Consider the following 24,651-nt stretch of genomic DNA (forward strand, 5'->3'; position numbering starts at 1 on the left):
TAGATGGATAGAGAGACAAAGAAATAGAGGGATGGAGATAGATAGATAGATAGATAGATATAGATAGACAGACAGACAGACAATAGACATGTACTTAGTACTATCTTGGTGTTTCTGACTACATAGATAGAAATGCTTACAGGCATGCACTCACCCCGAGCACAGTAGGTGACCTCTCCTGCATAGTGGAGAAGCCGGAATTCCATCCAGCTGATCTTTTTTTTAGCCTTTGGACCTGCAAGCTTGCGGCTACAGGAAAACAGAGATAAATAAGAATTGAAATGCTCTACTTTGCTGTGTGTCAGAAGCAACAGGACCGAGCAGAAAGCATCCTAGACTTGGCTTCTGAGGACTCAGGGTCATAACCTGACAGAACAGGCATGGGTAAAATACACTTTTCCGTGTCTCTGAACCTAAAATGGCGGTGATGATCCTTGCACTTTCAGCCTCAGAGGCTTGTTCAGTGGAAACTGCCTCCCAGATGATGAAATCCTATGTAGGATCCTATGCAGATTTAGAGATGAAAGGGACCCCCAACACTGATGCAGCCCCAACCCCCCTCCCCCCGCAACACACATTTTACAGATGAGGATTAGTATAGTCACAGCCCTGGGATCTGAACTGAGACCCCCCAACTCCCAACCCAGAGCATGGTCTTCCCTCAAAGGTGAGTATTAACACAACATTGAAAGCAATGGTTAGAGACAATTCAGCAAATTGCCTTCTTAGGATATATGTTTCCAGCGAAAATGTTTTCAAACAAAGGCAGCGATGAAGCTTTCAGCACTTCCCATTACAAACCAGCAAACGTACTGAAGATTCAGAGAAATGACACCTTTTTTTTTTTTTGCCTTTTTGGAAGGGGGAGGGCAGGGCAATTGGGGCTAAGTGACTTACCCAAGGTCACACAGCTAGTAAGTGTTAAGTGTCTGAGGCTGAATTTGAACTTAGGTCCTCCTGGCTCCAGGGCTGGTGCTCTATTCACTGCGCCACCTAGCTGCCCCAAAATGGCTACTTTTGATGGGGACTTTGTATCAAGGTACATTACTCAGGGGATACCTGGGGGCTTGTTAGGAAGTAGATACAAAATTTAAGGATTGCACCAATTTAAAGGAAGTCCTTTGCTTATAAAAGTATATATGAATATATATGCCTGTGTGCATATGAATATATTCACTATATATGTGTACATATATGCATGTGAATGTGTGTGTGTATTCTATCTATAAAGAGGACGAGCTAGATTTCAAAGCAGTGATTTAATGCACAAAAAACCAGTGGCTGGGGGTTGTCATCTGACTAATAGACAGCACAGTCATTTCTAAAATGTGCTCCATTTTGGAGACTCCAGGGAGTTAGGTCTGGAATCAGGAAGATCTGAGTTCAGTCCCGGCCTCAGACACTTGCTAACCATGCGACCCTGGGGAAGTTACTTAACCACTCTCTGCCTCAGTTTCCACAACTGTAAAATAAGGCTAATAACAGCACCTCCCTCATAGGGTCGTGGTGAGGTTTAAATGAGAGAATATTTGTTTGAAATAAGCGCTTAGCCCAATGCCTGGTCTGTGATGGGAGCTATATATAAATGCTTATTACCGTTCTTTCCTGTTCAAAAACCAGCCTTTATATAGATGAAATCTTTGCCCAGGATAGAAGTAAATACAAATTTTAAGAAGGATTACACCAATTTAAAAGTGAAATTCCAGGTGAAAGACTGAGAAAAACATGGCAACATAAGTGATGTAAAAGCGTCATTTAAAAAAGTCTTATAAATAAACTGCCTCGAGGGTATCTCAGAAAATGTCCAAGGGGACCATGGGCACGCCAAAGAAAAGGAATGTGAACGTGGCTCATAGAGTACCAAGTACATACGTCTGAAAGTGAGCGTGCTTCCCGACTTTCTCTTCCAATTTTTCCAAGAAACTCAGATCTGTAGGAGAGCCAGGCCGGAGGCACTCTTCATCCTTCAAAGGAAAAAAAAAAAGGTAAGCTTTCTGTGAAAATACTCTGAATATGGATGTTTGCATCATTCATATGGCAACAATACGAACTCAGAGCTTTGGTGAAGTACGTGAAGATTAGGCAAGTTAAAAGAAAGTTTTTGGCGAAATGGCAAAACTGATGTCAGGGAATAACATTATCCATTGTGCTTCTTAAGATCTCACAGCTTTATGTTTGTATATTTTATTCATACATTATATTTTATTATCCCATATATTAAATAAATAAATATAATATTTAATTAACATATTACATAGTATTTTTATTATCTTTATATATAAACAATTATAAATATCTTATTAATGTTACACATATTTTATTTCATATTAATTCTATAAAATAGAATTAATATATTATATTTTATTCTCTTGTATTAATTATATAAAATATATTTTATATAAAAATATATTTATTTATATAAAAATATATATTTATATTAAAATATATAATAAAATTATATAATTAATACATTATATATTATTACTATGTTATATTTTATATATTTTATTTTTGCCTCAGTTTCTTCATCTGTAAGATGGGCATTATAATAGCACCTACTTCCCATGGTCGTGGTGAAGATCAAATGAGTAACATTTGTAAAGTTCTTAACACAGTGCCTGGCACATAGTAGGTGCTACACCAGTATTATTATGACGATTACTATTATTTATTAAATCATGCATGAGCTGTAGAATCAGAGGGCTGGAACAGGAGCTGCCAGTATAAGCCACCCCAGAGATACGACACAATTTCTGTCAGCAAACCATCTCAATGCAAAACAACTTTATGGGCTTATCTATCCTGAATTCAGTCAAACAAAAATATTGAACATTCATCTGAGTAAAGTACCCTGTGGTAATAGAGGGATTCCTGCCCTCAAAAATCTAGTTAAGTCTAACCTAAACTTCTGATGCTGCGTTTTACTCTACTGTGACAGAGCAAACATTATGCCCTCCTAGGGTCAGGAGATCTGTTACAGCCTTGGTTCTGTTGCTAACAAACCGTATCAGTTTTAATCCTTTCCTTTCTCTGGGCCTCAGTTTCCCTCTCTGTAAAATGAGGGAGTTGGGCTAAAGGATTTCTCAGGCCCTTCCGGCTGTTGCATTCTGTGGCTCCTATCTATTCTTCCACAAGGTCTGGGTTTTTTGAGCCTCAATAGTAATTGAATACAGCTGGTAATTATTTCATTAGGGCGGTCTTCTGGCAGCAGCTGGATGACCTCTTGTTGAGGATGTGATAGTAGGCATTCCTTTTGGTCGGAATTTATTAAGGAGATATTTACTTAGGAATACAAGAAAATTGTTTTGGTATTTATAAATTTTGTTCCTGGAAAAAAGTTCCTTAAACTTACAAAACATTTTTTTTTTAACTCTAACTTTTCTTAATGATTTTCCTGATGCCACCTCAGAGTCTACCTTCTCAGGTGAGAAGTCCTTGGACTGTGTACAGGTTAGGGCCCTGAGGCTTCCATCTCTGGCTGGAGATCCACTGAGGAAAGGTTTCTAGGGAAGGGGCCTGGTGCCCTCTCATCTGTCCCAGATCACCCACACAAGGCAACTTCTACCTCCTACTGCCATCCCAGGCACCTAACTGGGATGTGGAGAGCCATGACTACAAAGATTAACGTTCTCTTTGACTTCATGCTTCCCATAACTTGCTACTCCTGTCCTTTGAGGGCAGAGAAGTGGTGCCTTCCACTCAACGACCAACATTCTCACACCTGGTCATACCCTGTATATCCCAGTGAGTCTGAATTCCTGGAGCTCATCATCCAAGTCCCATTCTACAGCCCCTACCACCCATTTCCTCATCCAGTCCTTCCACTGTGCCCTTTGAAATGACTGTTCCAAAGGCAACAAACTTCCCTTTGTCTTAAATCTATTCCTCTCCCCCTCCTTGCACCTCCTAACTCTTACTGAAGCCTAGCTTTGCCCTGAGCAGCCTCCCTGGCCACCCTTTCCAGTGCTGGCTGCACCTTCTCAGCCCACGGTCCAAGCTGGGGAGTTGAATATGAGGTTCTCCCCTCCCTCCATTACTCAGTAATCTTTCCTCTTTTGAGGTTCATGTTCCTCATATCTCCCAACAAATCAAAATCCTGGTAGCTGTTGTCTGCCACCCCCAGGTTGCTCCCCTTCCTTCCTCAATGAGTTCAGGACATGGCTCACAGTTTGTCTCTCCTCAGTTCCTATCCTCATCCTAAGGGACTTTAGCATACATACTGGTCATTCCTCAAATTCTCCATCAAATAACTTCAAGCTACTTATCTCCCATGAGCTACTCCTCTACCTCACCCCAATTGCACACAAAGATGATGATGCCCGGATCTTGCCATCACCCATAAATGTACCACCTCCATGTTAAAGAATTCTGAAATTCCCTTATCTGACCATAATCTATTGGCTTTTCATCTCTCCTCTCTGCTTTCCCTGACAAAACTCTACTTTTCATCCTTACCATGACCTCCAGTTCTTTGACCCCTCAGTTCTCTCCCAGGCCATCTCTTCTTCTCCTCATCTCAACTCCTTGGTGAACCAATTCAACTCCACCGTCCTCCTTTCTCGAATCCCTACTCCCCACCCCTTTATCATGTCACTGATTACTCCCAGCCAAACCTCAGCCTTGGATCACTCCCACCATTTGTTGCCTTTGTTCCTATACCTGAGCTGTTGAATGAAAATGGAGAAAGTCACACAACGGTTCCAACTGCATCCACTATAAATTTATGTTAAGTAACCTCAGCTGGGTCCTCACCACTGCTTGGCAATCCTACTCTCCACCTCTTACCAACTGGCTCTTCCAAAGCTTTTCATCTCTCTTCAAAAGTCCCCCAGCTCTCTCAGCTGAGATCCTTGCCTCATATTTACAGAAAAACCTTAAGGCCATGCTCCATAAACTCCTTCTCTCCTCTTCTTCTGTCACACAGGTGCCTCCGGGCACTCCCTCCTCCATCTTCCCCATCTCATATAATGAAGTGGCCTTACTCCTCATAAGGCCACTCCCACTGCCTGGTCAAGCAATCCTCTTCTGTCCCATCTCCTTGAACAGATTGCCCCCTCTGTCATCCCCACTCCTTCATTTATTTTCAATCTCTCACTCTCTGCTGGCTCCTTCCCTCCTGCTTACAAACACGCCCACACTTCCCACATCCTGAAAAAACACTTACTTAATCCTTCCATTCCTTATAACTATTATCCTGTATCTTTTCTGCTTTTTGTAGCTAAACTCTTAAAAAAAAAAAAAGGCCATCTATACTAGGCGTCTCAACTTTCTCTTCTCTAATTCTCTCTCTCTCTCTTTTTTTTTGCTTTTTGGAGGGCAATTGGGGTTAAGTGACTTGCCCAAGGTCACATGGCTAGTTTTTGTGTTAAGTGTCTGAGGACAGATTTGAACTCAGGTCCTCCTGACTCCAGGGCTGGTGCTCTATTCACTGCGCAGCCTAGCCACTCCATCTCTAATTCTCTTCTTACCCCTTACCTCTTCTGACCTCATCATTCCACTGAAACTGCTCCTTTCCAAAGTTACCAATGATCTCTTAGCTGCCAAATCCAAAGGCCTTTTCTCAGAGACCTCATTCTCCTCGACATCTCTTCAGTCTTTGACATCATTGGTCACTCTCTCCTCCTGGATACTCTTCTCTCTAGGTTTCCAGGGCACCCCTCTCTTTCCTGGTTCTCCTCCTCCCTCTCTGACCACTCCTTCTCTGTCTCCTTTGCTGGATCTTCCTCCAGATCACACTCTCGAACCATAGGTGGCCCTCAGGGCTCTGTCCTGGGCCCTCTTCTCTTCTCCCCCCATACTACCTCACTTGGTGATCTCATCTTCTCCCATGGTTTTAATGACCATCTCTATGCTGACAATTCTCAAGTCTCCCTGTCCTGCTGCAGTCTCTCTGCTGATCCCCGATCTCATGTCTCCAACTGCCTTTCAGACACATTGAATGGGACGTCCAGTAGATGTCTTAGACTCCATCTCTCCTTCTGCCCCCCCACCTCCAACCCTCCCTATGACTGTAGAAGGGAACACCTTCCTCCCAGTCCCTCCCAACCCAGGAGCCATCCTGGACTTCACACTCTCACCTCCCACATCCAGACTATTGCCAAGACCTGTCCACTTCACCTTTGCAACATCTCTTGAATACACCCCCTTTGCTCCTTGAATGCTATCACCCACCCAGGTGCAAACCCTCATCAGCTCATACCCTGATTGTTGCAATAGCTGCTGGGGGTGAAGTCTGTGCTCCTTAGGTCTCTCCCCACTCCAAACTGTCCTCCATTCATCCATTAAAGTAATTTCCCCAAAGCTTGGGTCTGATGATGTCACACTGCCCCCTCCCTTAATAAACTTCAACGGCTCCCTGTCACCTCCAGCAGCAAATCCAAAGCCCTTCCTGAGCTTCACCTCCCACCTTTCCACTCTCCTTACACCTTACTCCCCACCATGTACTCTTCTCTCCAGTGACGCTGGCCTCCTGGCTGTCCCGGCTCTCCCCCTCGCGGCTCTGGGCATTCTCTCTGGCTGTCCCAGCTCTCCACCTCGCGGCTCTGGGCATTCTCTCTGGATGTCCCGGCTCTCCACCTCGCGGCTCTGGGCATTCATTCTCTCTGGCTGTCCCCCATGCCTGCAATGCTCTCTCTTCTCCATGCACATCACTGATCCAGCTCCCAACTAAAATCCCGCCTCCTACAGGAAGCCTCCCCCCTGCCTTAATTCCAGGGCCTTCCCTCTGTGAATTCCTGTTGATCCCTGTTGATCCTGTACATGGCTTGTTTGGATGTCGTCTCCCTGATCAGACTGTACGCTCCCTGAGGGCAGGGGCTGTCTTGTGCCTTCTCATAGTAGGTGATCAGTGAGCACTTCTTGCCTGCAGGATTGGACAGGCCTTTTCTCCCAGTTTCCTGGGGTGCAAGTTGGGACAGGAGAGCAGAGGGAAGTCAGGCAGATACCAAAGTAGGCTTTGCTATTGCTCAGCCCAGCAGGAGTGTAGCAGCAAGCACCCCAAGCACGTCCTCAGGGTTTGCTGTCCATACAGGTTCTTGGATCTGCTTTGTTAAAGGAAAGCAACTCAAAATGGGTTAAACAAGCTTACTTTAATCAGTCAGACATATATCGTTTACCTTGTTCAGGGGAAAAAGGTCAGCACCCCAAACTTCAAAATATACAGACAGAATTATCAAGACATTAACAGATCAAGTAGACAGCTTTCCAAACTGTCCAACCATTACATCCATACCCAGTCAACATCTGGGTTTCCACATCTGGGTTTTTCAAAGCCGGGGGACTCTCAACAACGGCTTCCCAGAATTCAGATCAAATCACAGAACACTTCTCAAAGTGAGTCCCAAAACAAAGCTACACATCAGGGCTTATATAGCCTTCTCCTGGCTCAGAGAATGTAACAACCTTATTGACTCACTGGCCAATCAAGAAGTATCTACTGAAAAACAAGCCTCCCACCCCAGGCTCCAGGTGCACTTTAGCCTAGGGGCAGGGAAGATCTTCCAAATTTACATTCCCATTACAAGGAGTCCCACAGTTGAGGTTAAACTGAATGTGTCACATGGCTTCCTTCTGATCCAATTAAAATGCCACTTCCTGCAAGGAGCCTCCCTTGATTAATGCCAGCCTTCCCTGGGCTGGTTCTCTCCAATTTCTCCTGTGTCTGTATCTTGCTTGTCCCTCATTGTTTCATGTTGTCTCTCCCCCACTAGACTTTGGCCTCCTTGAGGGCAGGGACTGTGCTTTTCCTTTCTTTATATCTTCAGTGCTTGGCACAGAGCCTGACACACAGTAGGTGTTTAATAAATGCTTAGCTGACTGAATGGCAGGTTAACTCTACGTCAAACACTATGCTAGATAGTAGGGTGGGCCATCTAGGTAATGAAGTGGATAGAGCATTGGGCCTAAAGTCAGGAAGACCTGAGTTCAAATCCAACCTCGACACTTCCTAGCTGTGTGACCCTGGGCAAGTCACTTCACTCTGTTTCCCTCAATGAGCTAGAGAAGAAAATGGCAAACCACCCCAGTATCTCTGCCAAGAAAACTCCATGGAAAATGAAAAAATGATGGAACAACAAAACAAATGCTGGAGTGAAAACAAGAACAAAGGCAAAGCCCTCCATCTCAAGCATGTGAGAGTACAGGAACACCGATGATAGCCAACATTTATATGGCACTTGGAGGTTGGCATATATTATGTGTTCCATATATTATCTTAACTGGTCCTTATCTCAGCCTTATGAGGTAAGTGTGATTATTATCCCCATTTTACAGATGAGGTCACTGAGGCATAGCCACAATCACACAGTCAGTTAAGTGTCAAAATTTGGGATTCGAACTCAGACCTTTCAAACTTCTTCTTCCCCCCCCAAAAAAAATTAATACAGCGCACTACCCACTGTACCACACTACCTTTCATTTAAAAAAAATGGGTGCCCAAGTATTGAGAGTTCAGAGGGGAAACAGACTGGATCATCCCAGTCCATACACACTCATATATGAAGAAAACAACATCTTTATGAGGTCACTGTCAACATTCATTTTCTTACCAGAATGGAAATAATTCCTTTATGTTTCTCTTCTACCAAGTCACAAATAATCTTGTTATTGAAGTACTGGATTGGTTCCCACTGGAATGACAAGGCAGAGGGATTCTCATGTCAAAGGGCTGTGCTTTCAAATAACAGAAGGTGCATTTAAAACACAACTGCTTTGAACAACTCAATTCGGAAGCCGATGAAATCTGCTTAAACTCGTGGTGGTGCGGGCCAAATATTTAAATTCCATCTTGGGGATATCTTGCACATTCAATGAAGGGCTGTAGCATAGGTTTCCAGCTGTTTCCCAGGGAGCCCAGAGGAAAACAGGCACATAAGAATTCTTGTTGGCGCCAATGAGAACAATGGCGCTCTGTCCAAGCACCCAGAAGGGCGCGTCCTCGAATGGCCTTGTAACCGCTCCGTGGGAAGGGGGAGACGTACCTCAATGCCTTCCAGGTCATATTCCATCTGCTCTGCTTTGAGAGTCATTTCTATGAGCAGCTGCTGAAGCTTCTCGTTGCAGTAATTTATACAGAACTGTTCAAAACTTAAAACAGAAAGGGTTCAAATAGACTGCAGGGGGAGACCAGATTTTGCATGCATTGTCATCTCAGCTATTCAGCCTCATGAGGTTTCTATTCTGATAAAGCATCATCATCATCATTTATATAGTTTATGTTTTATATTTTTATATAATTTACAAATATGTATTTATATAATTTTAAAGTTTCCAAAGTACTTTATACCTATTATCTCAGTTTTTCCTCACAACAACCCTGTGAGGTAGATGCTATTATTATACCCATTTTGCAGTTGAGGAAACTGAGGAAGACTGAAGTGAAATGACTTGCCCAGGGTCATTCATCTAGTAAGTGTCTGAGGAAGGATTTGAACTCAGGTCCTCCTGACTTCAAGTGCAATGCTGTATCTACTGGGCCATCTAACTCTTCTTTTGATAAAGAACAAATATCTCTGTTCTACTTTGTAAAAAAAATGTCCAAAGAAGGAGATATCTTTTGACTGTATTTCTTCATATTCTTAAATCAAGCCTCAAGAAATGAGAGGTAAGGGCTTTGTTAGTTGGGATGTTATAATGGTAATTTGAAGATCTTCTCTGCCCCTTAATAAGCTTAAAGAAATTTGAAGACATTCCCCGCTTTGAAAATATATTCTTGGGGCAGCTAGGTGGCAAAGTGAATAGAGCATCGGCCCCGCATTCAGAAGGACCTGAGTTCAAATCTGGTCCCAGACACTTAACACAAAAACTAGCCATGTGACCTTGGGCAAGTCACTTAACCCCAATTGCCCTTCAAAAAGCAAAAAAAAAAAGAAAAAAGAAAATATACTCTGCCCCCTAATAGGCTAAATGTAATCACATGGAGCCTGTGGTGGGAGGAATTTGCTGAAGGGTGGAGCACAGCCCACAGGAAGCTGGGAGTCAGAGCTAGACTAACTGGTTGGGAGGAGAGCACACTTCCCAGGGAAACAGATAGGCTTGTGAGTAAATATTGGTCTTATGTTGGTTTGTGGGAAGGCATCCTTTAGGATGCTTTGGCTCTCTGCGCTATTGTGGCTTATTAACTTCTTTGCTACTACGATGGAATTAACTTATTGGTTTGGGGATTTGGTTTTCTGGTGTCTGAATAAATGTTTTGCTTCTGTCTTCTATGTGGAGAGTCTGTTACATTTTGTGATTAAGCACCATGCAGGTATATTTATAGTGATCATGGGCATTGTGAATATTGCATTGGTGCTACAGATGTTTAAGAAGAATGGGAGAAACCATTCTGATCACAATGGGGCCTCTGACACCTTGACCTCATACTTGAAAAATTTAAAAGGTATAACCATGAACCATTTGGAAGATAATGACCCTTACCCATTCTTATCAAAGACTTCAAATCCATAGATGTCAAGCAACCCAATCACAGTTTTTCGGGTGAAGTCCTGTCCAAAAAGAACACACACAGGGTTTACTAATGAAGACATCTGCTTTTTACCAATAAGAAAATCAATTGTAGAAAACAGAGATGCCTCGCAAAGCTGGGCAGGAGCCTCCAGTCTCTGAAGATTGGAGTCCTTATTTCCTGGCCTCGTTTGTCCAAGGGTTCCAGGGACACATGAAGCCCATGCCTGTATATCTTGGAGGGGTTTGGGTGAGTGGAAGAGTGTAACCACTGACCTACACAGCTCTTGCTCTGTGCCCCTTCCCTATCAATGTGACTTCTCCACCCACAGACCCCTACCTATGTAACTATAATTCTGCTTTCCTGTCTATGGTCCCTGCAACATCAGACCACATTCAACCATGAAGGGTTGAAATATAAGGTTAAGAAAAATAATGAGCTATAATGGTGTTAGTGGTTCCATTTAGTGGTAGTGGGTTCATTCGTAGGACATGATTAAGCAAACTAAAGGTCTGTTTTTCTGTTAGAAAATTGGCTCTTACAAGCCAATCTGAACTGGGTCCAGCTCATCCTTGTGTGTATAGTACCCAGGTACTCTGTTTGAACATGGTGTCAGTTTCATGTATTTTTCTAAGCAATTGGGGTTAAGTGACTTGCCCAGGGTCACATAGCTAGTGTTTAAGGTAAAATTTGAACTCAGGTCTTCCTGACTCTAATCCAGTGCTCTCTCTACTGTACCACCTAGCTGCCCCTTTATATAATCTTTAAGGGAAAGATTCTTTATCTGGGGTCCACAGAACCCCATGGATGGATTTGAAGGCATTGGGGATTTGGATGTGAAAAAAATTTCAATACCTATATTTCAATATACTTGGTTTCCTTTGTCATCTTTTTTTTCATACATTTAAAAACATGATTTTTGAGGAGGGATCTATAGGTTTCACCAGACAACCAAACGGTTCCATGACACTAAAAAAAGACTGCTATGTTTCCAGTCATTATTTCATCATTTCATCATTCCATCACCCTGCATGCGGTGCTCCATTGGAATAGGTCAACTGACTCACCTTGTTGGCTAGGGACCCATTGATCTTGTTGACAAGCCAAGTGAAGGTCCTTCCATAAATAGCTTTAGCCATCGCATCTCTGGAATAGACCGACAGATCTATATTCAGTGGGCATAACACCTGAAAAACAATTAAAGGGTGCCCACTACATGGCAGAAAGAAAACTCCAATGAGTCAAAATCTCTAAAAAGGTCTTCACGAATGCCTGACTGTGTGTATGGCCCAAGCTGAGGGCAGAGGGATGGTGCCACACAGACCTTCCCCACCAACGAGCATGTTGTTGCAGCAAGAGGAAGGGACGGGGGAGCCTGGCATGGTTCCATTTAGGACTTGGCTTTATACCTCTTCCGATTTGGCTTCAATTTTTCTATATGTTAGAGCTTCCTGAAGAGCTGACAAGTGGATACCTAACAGCTGGAAAGGAGAAAAATTAAAATAAGAATCAATGTCTCCATCATGTTTTAGGGATAGCTCTTTGACAACCAATTGACTAAAAATCCAAAGGATTGACAGTATTTTCAATGCTAAGCCTTCTTCTATAGCGGATGCCATCTCTCCACTAGAGGCCATTGGGCACTGCTGGTGATTCATAATTGTTTGTTAAAAGAATAAGAATAATAATAAGTCAGGCAGGTCAAATTCTATAAAAAAAAACACAAACCTAAACCATTATATAGAAAGTGGAGACGTTACCATAAAAGTTGTAAAGTATTGTAAACGAGAATATTTCTAAGTTCTTACTAATGATAGCCACTGTTTTGTACATGAAAATGGGTAGGAAAAATGTGAATGAAAAAAGAAAGTAAGTTGGTGGCCGAGATTAAAAGAGACAGGGAGAGGGCTACGTTGGAACCCACACCATCATCGTCATCATTTTCATCATAGTTAGCATTTATAGAACACTCTTTGTAAAGTGTTCTTTACAAATGTTATCTCATTTGATCCTCATGAGAACCCTGGGAGGGAGGCGCTGTTGTTATCATCCTCATTTTACAGACAGAGAGACTGAGGCAGACAGAGAAGTGACTTGCCCAAGGTCACCCAGCTAACATGTATCTGAGGCTGGATTTGAACTCTGGTCTTCCAGGCTCTATTCAACACACCACTTAGCTATTTACAACACCCTAGAGGAAAGCCTCCGGAATGTTGGGTAGAATTTCATAGGAGATTCATGGGTGGCCATGGACATTTTGAGATCTGTACCTTTGGAAAAAGAACCTACACTGATGAGACCAGAATGAATGGCATACAGTAGGTGCTACATTCATGCTTATTCCCTTCCCCTCCCCTTGCCCTGCCATTGAAGTAAGCCAAGTTGCTAAGCAATGGTTCTTTGCTGATTTTGCTACAAATATTTAATATGAAAAATTTAGTACAGAAATTTTTTCGTATCTGAGTAATAATAACCACTTGCCATGACAGTTGCAGAAGATAACCAAGTACTAAAGATGACTTTGTACTATATAGTCTTTAAAATCATATCCCTGTTCTCTAAGAGATAGAATCAAATAGAATTATTAGATCTTTTGATCAGGATTTGAATCCAGGACTTTAAGGTTGGCTTGGCTGCCTTGACTAGAATTCACATGAGAGAACTGTTGTTAAGATTCTCTCCGTATGCAGCCCCAACTCCCTCTCCCAATGCAGAGAGAAGCCGTCGGCATCAAGAGACTAAACAATTAGCCCAAGGTTCCACCACCAGAATATTCTAACGGTTGAACTTGAACTCAGGCTGTCTTGACTGGATTTTTTTTATGACAGCAGCCTCAGCCTTAGAAACACAATCTGCTTATTTGTAATAGCTAGCAATTATAGTACTTTAAGGTTTGCAAAGGATTTTACAAATGTTATCTCATTTTCATAAACACCCCCAGTAAGACTGACGCTGTAAGTCCTTTTTAAAGAAGAGAAAACCAAGGCTGAGAGGGGTTGGGGGGGGGGTATCAGCTAGTAAGCAGCTGAGACACATTTAAATTCAGGTCTTCCTGGCCCCAGGCAGCACGTTCCGTCCGCCGAGCCGCCCAGTGGCTTCGCTAAATGACTTGGCCATCATCATTCTGCCCTGGGTTGGGGCATCTCTCATCTCCAGCCCTGTGAAGAATGAAGTCAGAGAACCCTCTTGGGGGGGGGGGGGGCAGAGGAAGGTTACCTTGGCAATCCATCTGATCTGGCTGCTGTCAGGGATAGCGACGCATCCATCGGCATCTTCTACAAAACGAACATTCCCCAGGTGCAAGACGCTGGCGACGATGCCAAAGAGATTCTGCAGCCACCAAGGGGGAGGGGGAACAAGTTGTGTGGTTAAGTAGTGGAAGAAGGAACAGAGCCCAGGGGAATCAGGGGCTCCGAAGAAATATCAATATAATTGATATCCTCTCTCTTGCCTTCTCAAGGGGTGGGGGAGGGGCTAAAGGGAGAGAATTTGGAACTCCAAAAATGTGTAAAATCTACGTCATAAATAAATAAGCACGTAAATAGATAAATGAATGAATGAATTGATTATCTAAAAAAAATGAAACTGGGGAACTGTAGTCCTTAGCTGACGAAAATGCTTCTGTCCTGTTTCCCCAAAATGCTTTGCTATTCATTCTTAGTATTAAATCATAATGGGAAAACATGACTCAAAGCAATATGTCTAAAATAAAAAGAAGAAACTAGTGGGGGGGATATTTTTCTGATAAATTTAGTGCAGAGAGTCTGATATTCAGAATTCATAAAGAATTGATATGCATTGATAAGAGAAATACGAACTTTTGAAAAAAAAATCCCACTTAGTATTTTGTTTTTTCCAATTACATGCAAAGATAGTTTTCAACATTCACTTTTATAAGATTTTGAGTTCCAAATTTTTTTCTCCTTCCCCTTCCCCCTCCCCAAGTCGGCAATCTGATATAGATTATACATGTACAATGATATTAAACATATTTCCACATTAGTCATGTTGTGAAAGAAGAATCGGAGCAAAAGGGAAAAGCCACGAGAAAGAAAAAACAAAACCAAAAAATGGTATGCCTCCATCTGCGTAGAAACTTCATAGGTCTTCCTCTGGATGTGGACAGCATTTATCATCTAAGACAGAATTGTCCTAGATCATTAGAAATACGAACTTTTCATTGCAAAAATAATCAAAGGATATAAAGGGGAATAAAATTTTTGACAGGGACAGGGGAATATAAATTAACAATCAGATAACTCTAAACCGAGAGATTGCAATGGCACTGCCCCCCTTGGGCATGAGATTGACCAAATAGCCCCATCCCTTCAACAGGAAAAGTTGATCAAATTCCGTGTTGGCAGAGTAACAGACTTTATTACGTTGTGGGTGGGGGCTTCTTGAGCAATCGGACAACGGAGAAGGAGAACCACTAAGATGGTTCACACGTGGCCCTTCCAGCCTAGCTCTGATCTTATCACTGGGATTACATCCTATATGGTTCAGATCTTGGAATTTTCAGTTGGAGATTTACCTCAGTTTTGGTTTAGTTGATGTTTGTTGTAAATTATGTATTTAAAACAATAACAAAAACTTTAAAATTTCAGAGAAAGGGAAGAAAAACCTCCCAGGGAAAACAGATATATAAAGTGTGAATTCAGCTCAGTTTATAGTATCTACTCTGGCTTTCAAAAGAATGGTTGTGTAAATCTAGAGTAATGAACAAAACAGGAAGGGAAAAGGGAAAAATATAGAAAATAAATATCCCTGCATTGCATTTTAGGATAAGTTACACAAAGCATGGAGATGTCATTGAACCCTAATTTACATGGGACTTAAGTCCTAGTACATTTAATCATCTGAGTCACTACAATCAAATTCCTCCCCTCCACAATGCACTACTCCCCAAACTTTGGAAGAATCAGGAAGCCACCAAGAAACCTCTCCTTGCTGCCATCCTCAGCCTTAACGAAAAGATGATAGCCTCATCCTTGTGGTCTATACCTCCAAGTCAGTTTCATTGAAATCAATGATGGAGAAAGCTTTGACAACGGTTTTCCAGTCATTCTTGTCATTAATGGAAGTCACTCTGGCACACCGTCCCTGTGGAGAAGAGACAGAGAGCATCTTCTGATGCCAGTTTTAGTATCTATTAGACATGCATGGGCATAAATTATGTACAAATGCTTCAGGCCAGGGGTTCTCAATCTTTTCTTGTGTCCTGGTCCTCTTTAGTGGGCTGGTGGTGGAGCCTATGGGCCCCTTCTCAGAATCATGTTTTTAAATGCACAATATAAAATACACAAGATTATAAAAGAAACCAATTATATTAAAATACAGTTATCGAAATATGTTTTTTAAAAAGTTTATGGACACTGTTACAATCCCCCGCTTTAGACCTCCCACATGTTAGAGTTTACATGATATTATTATGCCCATATCCGATATGTACCCATCTGTGAATATGCTGTGTCCTACCCCACCCCCATGTAGCCTTGGGGAGGGCAGACTCCCTCACTTCTGTATTTATATCCCCAGCATGTAGTACAGAGTCCGACATGTAGTCTATAATTAATAAATGGTGATTGGTTGATTGACACCATAATTCACAAAATTCACAAAAACCAAGGCATTACTTTCCTGAACAGACAAAATGGATTTTCCCTGCTAAAAAGTCAACTGTTATTTAATAATAATAGTTATAATAATAATGATTCCCAGTCTTCCTAATAGTATTTACAAAGCCTGGAAATGCCATAAGGAAATTTCTGTTCTGAGAATACTTTTGAAAAAATACCTAATGTTGACATTTCATTGTCTCACAATAAATTGTCACTCTCATATTAAATCAAATCACCTATATACGTGTATCAGTCCCACACCGTAGAACTTGGACAGTGAAACCACAATGTTCAGATTTAGAAAAAAAAATATTAGAATTGCCTTGGTGACAGATAGAGGATGCTGAGGTCTCTGCTGACCAGGTGGAAGGAGATCCTCTGGTTAGAAAGTTGTTTAAATATTTAGAGAAACATGAATTATTCTTAAGTCCTCACCACAGAACAGATTCAGTAAGACTTCTATTAATTCTGTCACCCAGCTTTAAAACAGGCAAATGCCTACTTAATGTATGTGTCCTACTTAGTGAATGTCATAGCTTCTAAAAATAAGATATTCAACAACATTTTTAAAATGTTGTGTCTATATTAACTATGCTTCCTATGTTGGTAACCATAAATGGAAATAAAACTTCCTGGCACTTTCATTAAATTTGTTATTGTCAAGTCATTTCAGTCACGTTCAGCTCTTTGTGACCCCATTTGGGGTTTTCTTGTCAAAGACACTGGAGCGGTTTGCCATTTCCTTCTCCAGCTCATTTTACAGATGAGGAAACTGAGGCAAACAGGGTGAAGTGACTTGCCCAGGGTCACACAGCTAGGAAGTGTCTGAGGTCAGATTTGAACATAAAAAGATGAGTCTTTCTGACTCCAGGATGGGCACTCTATGCACTATGGCATCACCTAAGTTTATATCAGCTCAAAGTCGGGTATGGTGTCCTACACACTGGATGACCATCCATATCCCACCCACGAATCCTCCAAGGCTTTATCCTGGGCCCTCTTTTCTCTTTCTGTTTCCCCTTAGGTGATATGCATCTGCTCCGATGGGTTCATTTATCATCCCATGCTGATAACTACCAGATCTATTTACCCTGCCCTACCTAATTTCTCTCCTGAGCTCCAATCTGGCATCACCAACCTAGATGCTGCATAGACATCTCAACTCAGCATGTACAAAGATACAAATAAGGAAAATAAAACACCACCTGTCACTGCCTTCAAGGAACTCACATTCCACTGGGAAGAAAATAGTACATATGCAGATAAGTATATAAAAATAGAGAGAGAGAGTAAATATGAAGGAATTTGGTCAGGGGGAGACTACTGATAGCTGGGGAGACCAGTAGGAGATCCCCTTTAAGCTGTACTTTGAAGGAAGGTAAGATTATTCCAAGAAGGGAGGGACGAGTCTCATCCTCCAGAAGAACACTAGACAGTAGAAGCTGTGTTTTTCCAACCTGTTTAAGGTAGAGATATGCCTGGGGGTTCCGCACAAGTCCCAGGTAGGATAAGAGGTCATCTTCACCTCCTTCCAGCAGCTGGTAGAAGATATGAAAATTCCGTTCTCCGTGGTTTTGAAAAACGACTCGAGATTTTTCTATCAAGTAACTGATGATATGACCGCCCACTGGAATTCCCTGGGAAAATTCAAAGCCAGAGCTTAGAGCAGTCATCTAAAACAGGATAGAATCTAAGATCCACTTTCCCGCATAAAGTTGATTCAATTTCCTAAGGTCTTCCCCATTCCCGATGGACTCATATGAACTAATGAAAAGGGAAACAAGTAAAAATGGGAAGACGATTTATATAACATTGTAAAAGGATACAGTTTTGAAAGACTTAAGAAGGGACCAATGCAATCATCATGCTGGAGGGGATGAATCCCCTGTGTATATGTTCCCCATATGTGTTGTTGTTGGGTGGCTAGGTGGCACAGTGAATAGATCACAAACCCTGGAGTCAGGAGGACCTGAGTTCAAATCTGACCTCAGACACTTAACACAAAAACTAGCCATGTGACCTTGGGCAAGTCACTTAACCCCAATTGCCCTACCCTCTCCCCTCCAAAAAAGCAAAAAAACAAAAAACAAAAGCAAAAACCAACAAAACCGTGTGTTGCTGGTCAGTCATTAGGTTGTGTCCGATTCTTTGTGACCCTGTGGACCATTCTGTCCATGGTGTTTTCTTAGCCAAGATAGTGGAGTGGTTTGCCATTTCCTTTTCCCTCCATGTGTGCTTCTCTAGTAACATACTCGATATGTAGGCCTACTCCCCACAGACTGTGTGCATCTATGGGAGAGTGCCCCATATATACAGGGGAATGTATATATCCCCAGATATACAGGGGAATGTTTTATAGTGACTGTGTTTAAGACGCCATCTCAGGAAATGCCTTTTCTTTGAACTAATTGTGTCCTCTTCTTGACTATTAAAGGTGAATGTACCAGTGGGGGCTCATAAGCTATAGTTTCAGCAGTATGGAGCCACAGAATACTTTGAAACTGCAGTAGTCTGCTCGGGGACTGAACCTACAACTGTCCCTACTTTTTTTTTTTTTATGAAACAATACTAATTCTCTCTACAACCTATGGAATGTCAGACAATTTTAAGACAAAGTTCAAGAATTAAAAAACAAAAACAAAAACCCAACCCTCAAAATGTGCCACACTACCTGAACCAGATGTCAGGTGTGAAGGAAGAAAAATGCAGTTGACACTCTCCCTTCCATAATTCTGTACCAAGTCAAGGTTTGCCAAGTGTTTACCAGATATTGTCTTATTTGAACCTCAGGGCATCCCTGAGAGAATGACATTGTCAGTATTATTGCCACGCATGGAAACCAACACTCAAGAGACAAGCCAAGATTTGCCCACATAGCTATTAAGTGTTGGAGGTGGGACCCTGAAGCCAATTCCAACCATCTTTTTTTCTCTACACTGGAAGTTCTTTCCCCCCCCCCCCAACTAGGCAATCAGGGTGAGTAACTTGCCCAGGGTCTCACAACTAGAGCCAAGTATCTGAGGCCACATTTGAACTCAGGTCCTCTTGACTCCAAGACCAGTGTTTTTATCCACTGTGCCACCTAACTGCCCCTACACTGGTCCCAGATTATGTTTTTTGGAGGGAGGAGGGCAGGACAATAGGGGTTAAGTGACTTGCCCAAGGTCATATGGCTTGTGAGTGTATCAAATGTCTGAGGCTGGATTTGAACTCAGGTCCTCCTGACTCCAAGGCCAGTACTCTATTCACTGCACCACCTAGCCACCCCTATATTGGACATTCTCAAAGCATGGTACAAAGACCCTTAGGGGTCCTCGAGACCCTTTCAGGAAATCTGCAAGGTCAAAATTATTTTATAACAATATCGATATTATTTGCCTATTAAATAGTCCTCCCTTTTCTAAATGACATACTAGTGTAAAACTGGGTTTTCTTCAGATATTTCAACAAAATGACATACTGTAACTAATAGAATGCAGAAGGAGATAGGAATAAGCTGGACATTAACGAGATTTGCAAAAATAGGTAAAAACAACACCATTCTCACTAATTTATTTTGTTTTTAGAAAACAGTTAATTTTCATTAAAATGTTATTTATAGTAATATAAAATAGGTTTGCCATTGTTAGTTTAACATGAATTAATAAATATTTTAAATACATTTATTTTCAATTCAATTTTTGAAATTTATTTTGAAATTCAAAATTTTAATTTAATTATTTATATTTAAATTTAATTGATTTATTTCCATTTAAATTTTAAATAATTGTAAGACAATTTCTAATATGGTAAATATTGATATACATGACACTTACATAAATTAAAACTTTTTAATATCCACAATAATTTTTAAGAGCATTAACAGGTCCTGAGACCACATAGTTTGAGAACCACTGCCATGACCATTTTGTCCCAGGTGGTATTTACCACTGAACGTCTTCCCCACCAGTCCAAAGCCCAATTTACCTTAAAATCAAACTGGATATCCATGTATTTTCCAAATCTGCTAGAGTTATCATTTCGGAGAGTTTTTGCATTTCCAAAAGCCTAAGAATAAAGGACCAAAAGGCTGAAATCAACTATCACTCTCTTGCTGATTTGGTATCCTTAACTTTTCAGAGACCTGCTTTAAAATCCCATGAAGAGTTCGGAATCCAGGGGCGGCTAAGTGGCGCAGTGAGTAAGAGCGCTGACCCCGGCGTCGGGAGGACCTGGGATCAGTTCTAGCCTCAGATACTTAACACCCACACAAAATAACTGGCCGTGTAACCTTGGGCAAATTACTTAGCCCCAATAGCTTTTAAAAAAAAAAGAGTTTGGAATCCATATGTCTTCTATCTCACGATAAGCTGAAAGCTAGAAGATCAAGTTCTCTCTTCTCCCTAGGCTCAGAACACTAAAAAATCAATTATTGGTCTATATCTAGTTGCTGTTTAATCATCTTTCAGTTCTGTAGGACTATTCATGACCCCATTTGGGGTTTTCTTGGCAGAGAGACTAGAGTGGTTTGCCATTTCCTTCTCTAGCTCATTTTATAGATGAGGAAACTGAGGCAAACAGGGTGAAGTGACTTGCCCACGGTCACATAGCTAGGAAGTGTCTACAGTCAAATTTGAATTCAGGTCTTCCTGACTCCAAGGACTTCCTTCCATCTACCATACCCTCTAGCTGCCTTTCTGTATCTAGGAACAACTTCTATTTCTTGTCCTCTGGGAACTCTGGACCAGAATCAATCCCCAGAGCTGGAAAATCTCACATATCACCAAAAAGATTCCTATATCACTGTATGTTGAACAGAATTTGAAGTATTGCCTACCTCCAGGACCGGGTTTGAAAGCAACAATCTATCACGGGCTATCTGTAGTGAGTCTGTCATTGGGCAGGTCACCGCCAAGTATTGGAGGATCTTCTTAGATGCCTCTGTTTTGCCGGCGCCGCTCTCCCCAGAGATCAGAATGAAGTGGTTATTGAGTTCTGAACACATCATGCGATAAGCATTATCTGCTATGGCATAACTGTAGGAGAAGTGAGACGGAAAGAATTCAGCTTTACACATCCCAACAGGGTTCTACAATGCTCCTAGTGCAAAACGACCAAGTCCCCCATCTCCCTGCAGGTAACAAAGTCCATACGTGGAACCAAGATGCTTTGAATAAACCACACACATTAAGCCTCAAGCTCAACTCATTCATCAACCAAACAGAATATCTTTATTAATAGCTCTATATTAGTAATCGACGATGTGATGAATAATTAATACAATTAATCTCTATTGAACAAAGTTAGGATGAATGGATCTTGAACGGTAGCAATAACATTATTTTAGAAATGCACCGTCATGAAAACTTATTTTACACAATGCAAATTAAAACAACTCCGAGATTTCACTGTATATTCGGCAAATGTATAAAGTTGACAAAAGATGTTGGAGGGGCTGTGGGAAAATAGGCCCTCTATAATATGCTGTAGCTGATGTGGCCTCTTCCTACCTGGGGAACCATGAGGGATGATTTGGGATCAGCACTGACTACTGTCATAGGAGCTATTGTTCCTCCTACACAAATGTATCACTCTGGCCTAAGAATTATCAAAAGGCCAGTATTGGCCCACTACCCTTAAAGACTCATCATGAGCTGGAAAGGCCCTTGGAAGTTGTTTAACCAACTTCTACCATGAGCATCATCCAACAAGGGGTCCACTACAATGCTCTGCTTGCAGACATCCAGTAATGAAAAACTCACTGTCTTCCTAGGCCATTCCATTTGGGTGCCTGTTAATTATTGGGAAGGCTCTGAGTCAACAAGCAAGCAACAAACTTGAAAAAAAAATCTTTTTTTTAAAAACAAAACAGTATGACAGAAGACAAAGGTTTTCAATTATTCCAAAATCACATTCTTCCACAGGATGAGGGCAGCTCATGCAAAGAAGAGTCCAATAAAATAGAACAGAAAGTCTACGAGGAAGACCTTAGTGTCACTTACACATGTGGTGGCAGCTCAAAGAAATTCACCCCTTGGTAAAGTTCCATCTGCTTAATTGTGTAGATACCCAGCTCCTGGTAAGGATTCACCGACACAAGGAGGGTCCCAATGTATGTCTGGAGGGACAGACCAATGAAGTGAGCTCATTAACACAGGAAGTTACTCCTTCCAAATGTCAGATTATGGCCAACCCATCAATATCTTCATTGTTCCATATTGGAACACTCTTTCTTTTAGTGTCTCTGAGCTGTGTGGTGGTGCTGGTGGGTTTCCTAGGTTTTTTTTGAGTCAGTACCTGGCTTGGTACTAGAGGTTCACCTGGCCATGCCCTCCCTCACCTTTACAGACTCCTCATATAATCTGAGTTGGAAAGGACCTTTGGAGCTGTCTAATGCCAGCCCCTTTCCGAAGCATCATCCAACAAGAGGTCTTTCACAACACTCTTCAAAATGGAGAAATGAAGCTTTTTCAAGCAGGTTGGTCAAAATGACAACGCAAATGGATGTGCTCTTACACTGGGGAATTTTGGACTGTGAATTTATACATAGATTCCTCTTTTTGCAAGACAAAGGGAATAGGACAGAAGGAATTACTGACACCATCCACTTCTAAGACACACCCTACATTTAGGAATCTGGTGGCTTCCCTCCTTTGGTAGTCAGTATTTGAAGTATTTAATCCCTAGGTAGCTAGGTAGTATGGTGGATTGAGCAGCTGGACTTCATGGAGTCAGGAAGACCTGGGTTCAAGTTCCACCTCCTAGCTAGCTTACTAGTTCTATGACACTAGGCAAGATACCTAATCTCTGTCTCCTTCAATAGCACCTATCTCCCAGAGTTGTTGCAAGGATCAAACGAGACCATACTTGTAAAGCACTCTACAAACCTTCAAGCTCCATATAAATGAGAACTGATATTATTACCTATAGTCCCAGTAAATTGTACAACTTGATCATATCTCCAGAATAAAAGTGAATCATGGAATTGAAGAAAAATCAGCGTTTGAACTAAAATCATAAATTACTTCTGAGTAGCAGAAATTCAATATAAAATTCAATATAAAAATTCAAATAATTTTTGAAATAATTTTCAAAATAACTCAGAAAAATAATTTCCAAAATCTATCTGACTAAATGTGAAATATGAAGCTCAGCCAAGACGACCCTGCCATCCCACTTAGGCTTCCCAATGCCTCCTTCCCAATTTCTTCTTTTGCCAGACCTAATATCATGTCCATTTTCCTACCTGTACAACTAGTAGAAAGCAGATTTTTCTTTTTTTTTTTCTTTTTGGAGGGCAATTGGGGGTAAGTGACTTGCCCAAGGTCACACAGCTAGTTTTTGTGTTAAGTGTCTGAGGCCGAATTTGAACTCAGGTCCTCCTGACTCCGAGGGCCGGTGCTCTATGCACTGTGCCACTTAGCTGCCCCAAAAGCAGATTTTTCAAACTTTCATAACAGACTAGGTTATAGTTTGTCACAGTAGGGCTCATTCCTGAAACCCCTTAATTCTAACACCTCCCCCCTGTTGATTATCCCCATTATAGATTATTTGTATGTGAGTGTTAACTTGCTGTCTTCTCCATTAAGTTGGGAGCTCCTTGAGGGTAGGACTGTCTTTTCTCTTCGTATCCCCAGAACTTAGCACAGAGCCTGGCATACAGTAGGCACTTAATAAATGTTAGTTAACTGACTGACAAATATACAGTATGCAATTCACTTGAAAGTAAATGATGTGATTAAAACATTGGTCAGTCTACAAACCTTTATTAAACAATTATTATATACTAGGCATGTACTAGGCAGCTAGGTGGCACAGTGGATAAAAGGTAGGCCCTGGAGTCAGGAAGACCTGAGTTCATACCCAGACTCAGACACTTACTGGTTGTGAGACCCTGGGCAAGTCACTTAACCCTGTTTGCCTCAGTTTCCTCATCTGTAAAAATGAGTTGGAGAAAGAAATGGCAAATCACCCCAGTATTTTTGCCAAAAAAGCCCCAAATGGGATCATGAAGAGTCAGACATGACTGAAACAACTCAGCACAACAATATGTACTGGCACTGTGCTAAATAATGAATATCTTCAGCTTCCTTTTAGTAATCTACTTACTTTAAACAAGTCAATAAGACCTCAATTTTGTTATTGTTGTTCAGTCTTTTCAGTCATGTCTGACTCTCTATGATCCCATTTGGGGTTTTCTTGGCAAAGATACTGGAGGGGTTTGTCATTTCTTTCTCCAAATCATTTTACAGATGAGGAAACTGAGGCAAACAGGGTTGAGTGACTTGCCCAGGATAACACAGCTAGTAAGTGTCTGAGGCCAGATTCACAAGGAAATATGTATCTGGTCCCTTCAAGTTCATCATAGCTTTACTTGAAGAACTCAAGAATAAAGAATAAAAACTGTCAAGTTCAATTATAAGTGATTGTTAGTTGCAGCGAGGTTGAGTTAGGATAGGATATTCCTCCATTGTGATATGTGACAACCCACAGGACATTTTAAAAATTCTAAAAGATGCTCTACTACCAGGGTTGGTTGCAGGGGAGGTAGGGAGTCAGATGGCAACCTCAAGCATTTTTCTTTATTATTTATTTTATTATTTTATC

At 41.5% G+C, this 24,651-nt stretch overlaps 1 protein-coding gene across 1 annotated transcript in view; it reads right to left on the minus strand.

Annotated features, from left to right (window-relative positions):
- Nucleotides 1-24,651, minus strand: part of MYO1H (myosin IH) — a 48,447-nt gene that overhangs the window by 23,501 nt on the left and 295 nt on the right. The window contains exons 2-14 of the mRNA XM_069081442.1: nt 22,047-22,162; nt 20,882-21,080; nt 20,032-20,112; nt 17,523-17,702; nt 15,449-15,547; nt 13,661-13,774; nt 11,854-11,925; nt 11,512-11,631; nt 10,417-10,484; nt 8,979-9,084; nt 8,547-8,627; nt 1,873-1,964; nt 155-249 (exon numbers count right to left, since the gene is read on the minus strand). Coding sequence (XP_068937543.1) covers nt 155-249; nt 1,873-1,964; nt 8,547-8,627; nt 8,979-9,084; nt 10,417-10,484; nt 11,512-11,631; nt 11,854-11,925; nt 13,661-13,774; nt 15,449-15,547; nt 17,523-17,702; nt 20,032-20,112; nt 20,882-21,080; nt 22,047-22,162 — 1,423 coding nt within the window. The remainder of the gene's footprint in view (nt 1-154; nt 250-1,872; nt 1,965-8,546; nt 8,628-8,978; nt 9,085-10,416; nt 10,485-11,511; nt 11,632-11,853; nt 11,926-13,660; nt 13,775-15,448; nt 15,548-17,522; nt 17,703-20,031; nt 20,113-20,881; nt 21,081-22,046; nt 22,163-24,651) is intronic.

The sequence above is a fragment of the Petaurus breviceps genome, unplaced genomic scaffold, assembly GCF_028583685.1.
Source record: "Petaurus breviceps papuanus isolate PSGF00001 unplaced genomic scaffold, PetGlider_PUasm1.0 99, whole genome shotgun sequence".
In the NCBI taxonomy this organism is placed as follows: domain Eukaryota; kingdom Metazoa; phylum Chordata; class Mammalia; order Diprotodontia; family Petauridae; genus Petaurus; species Petaurus breviceps.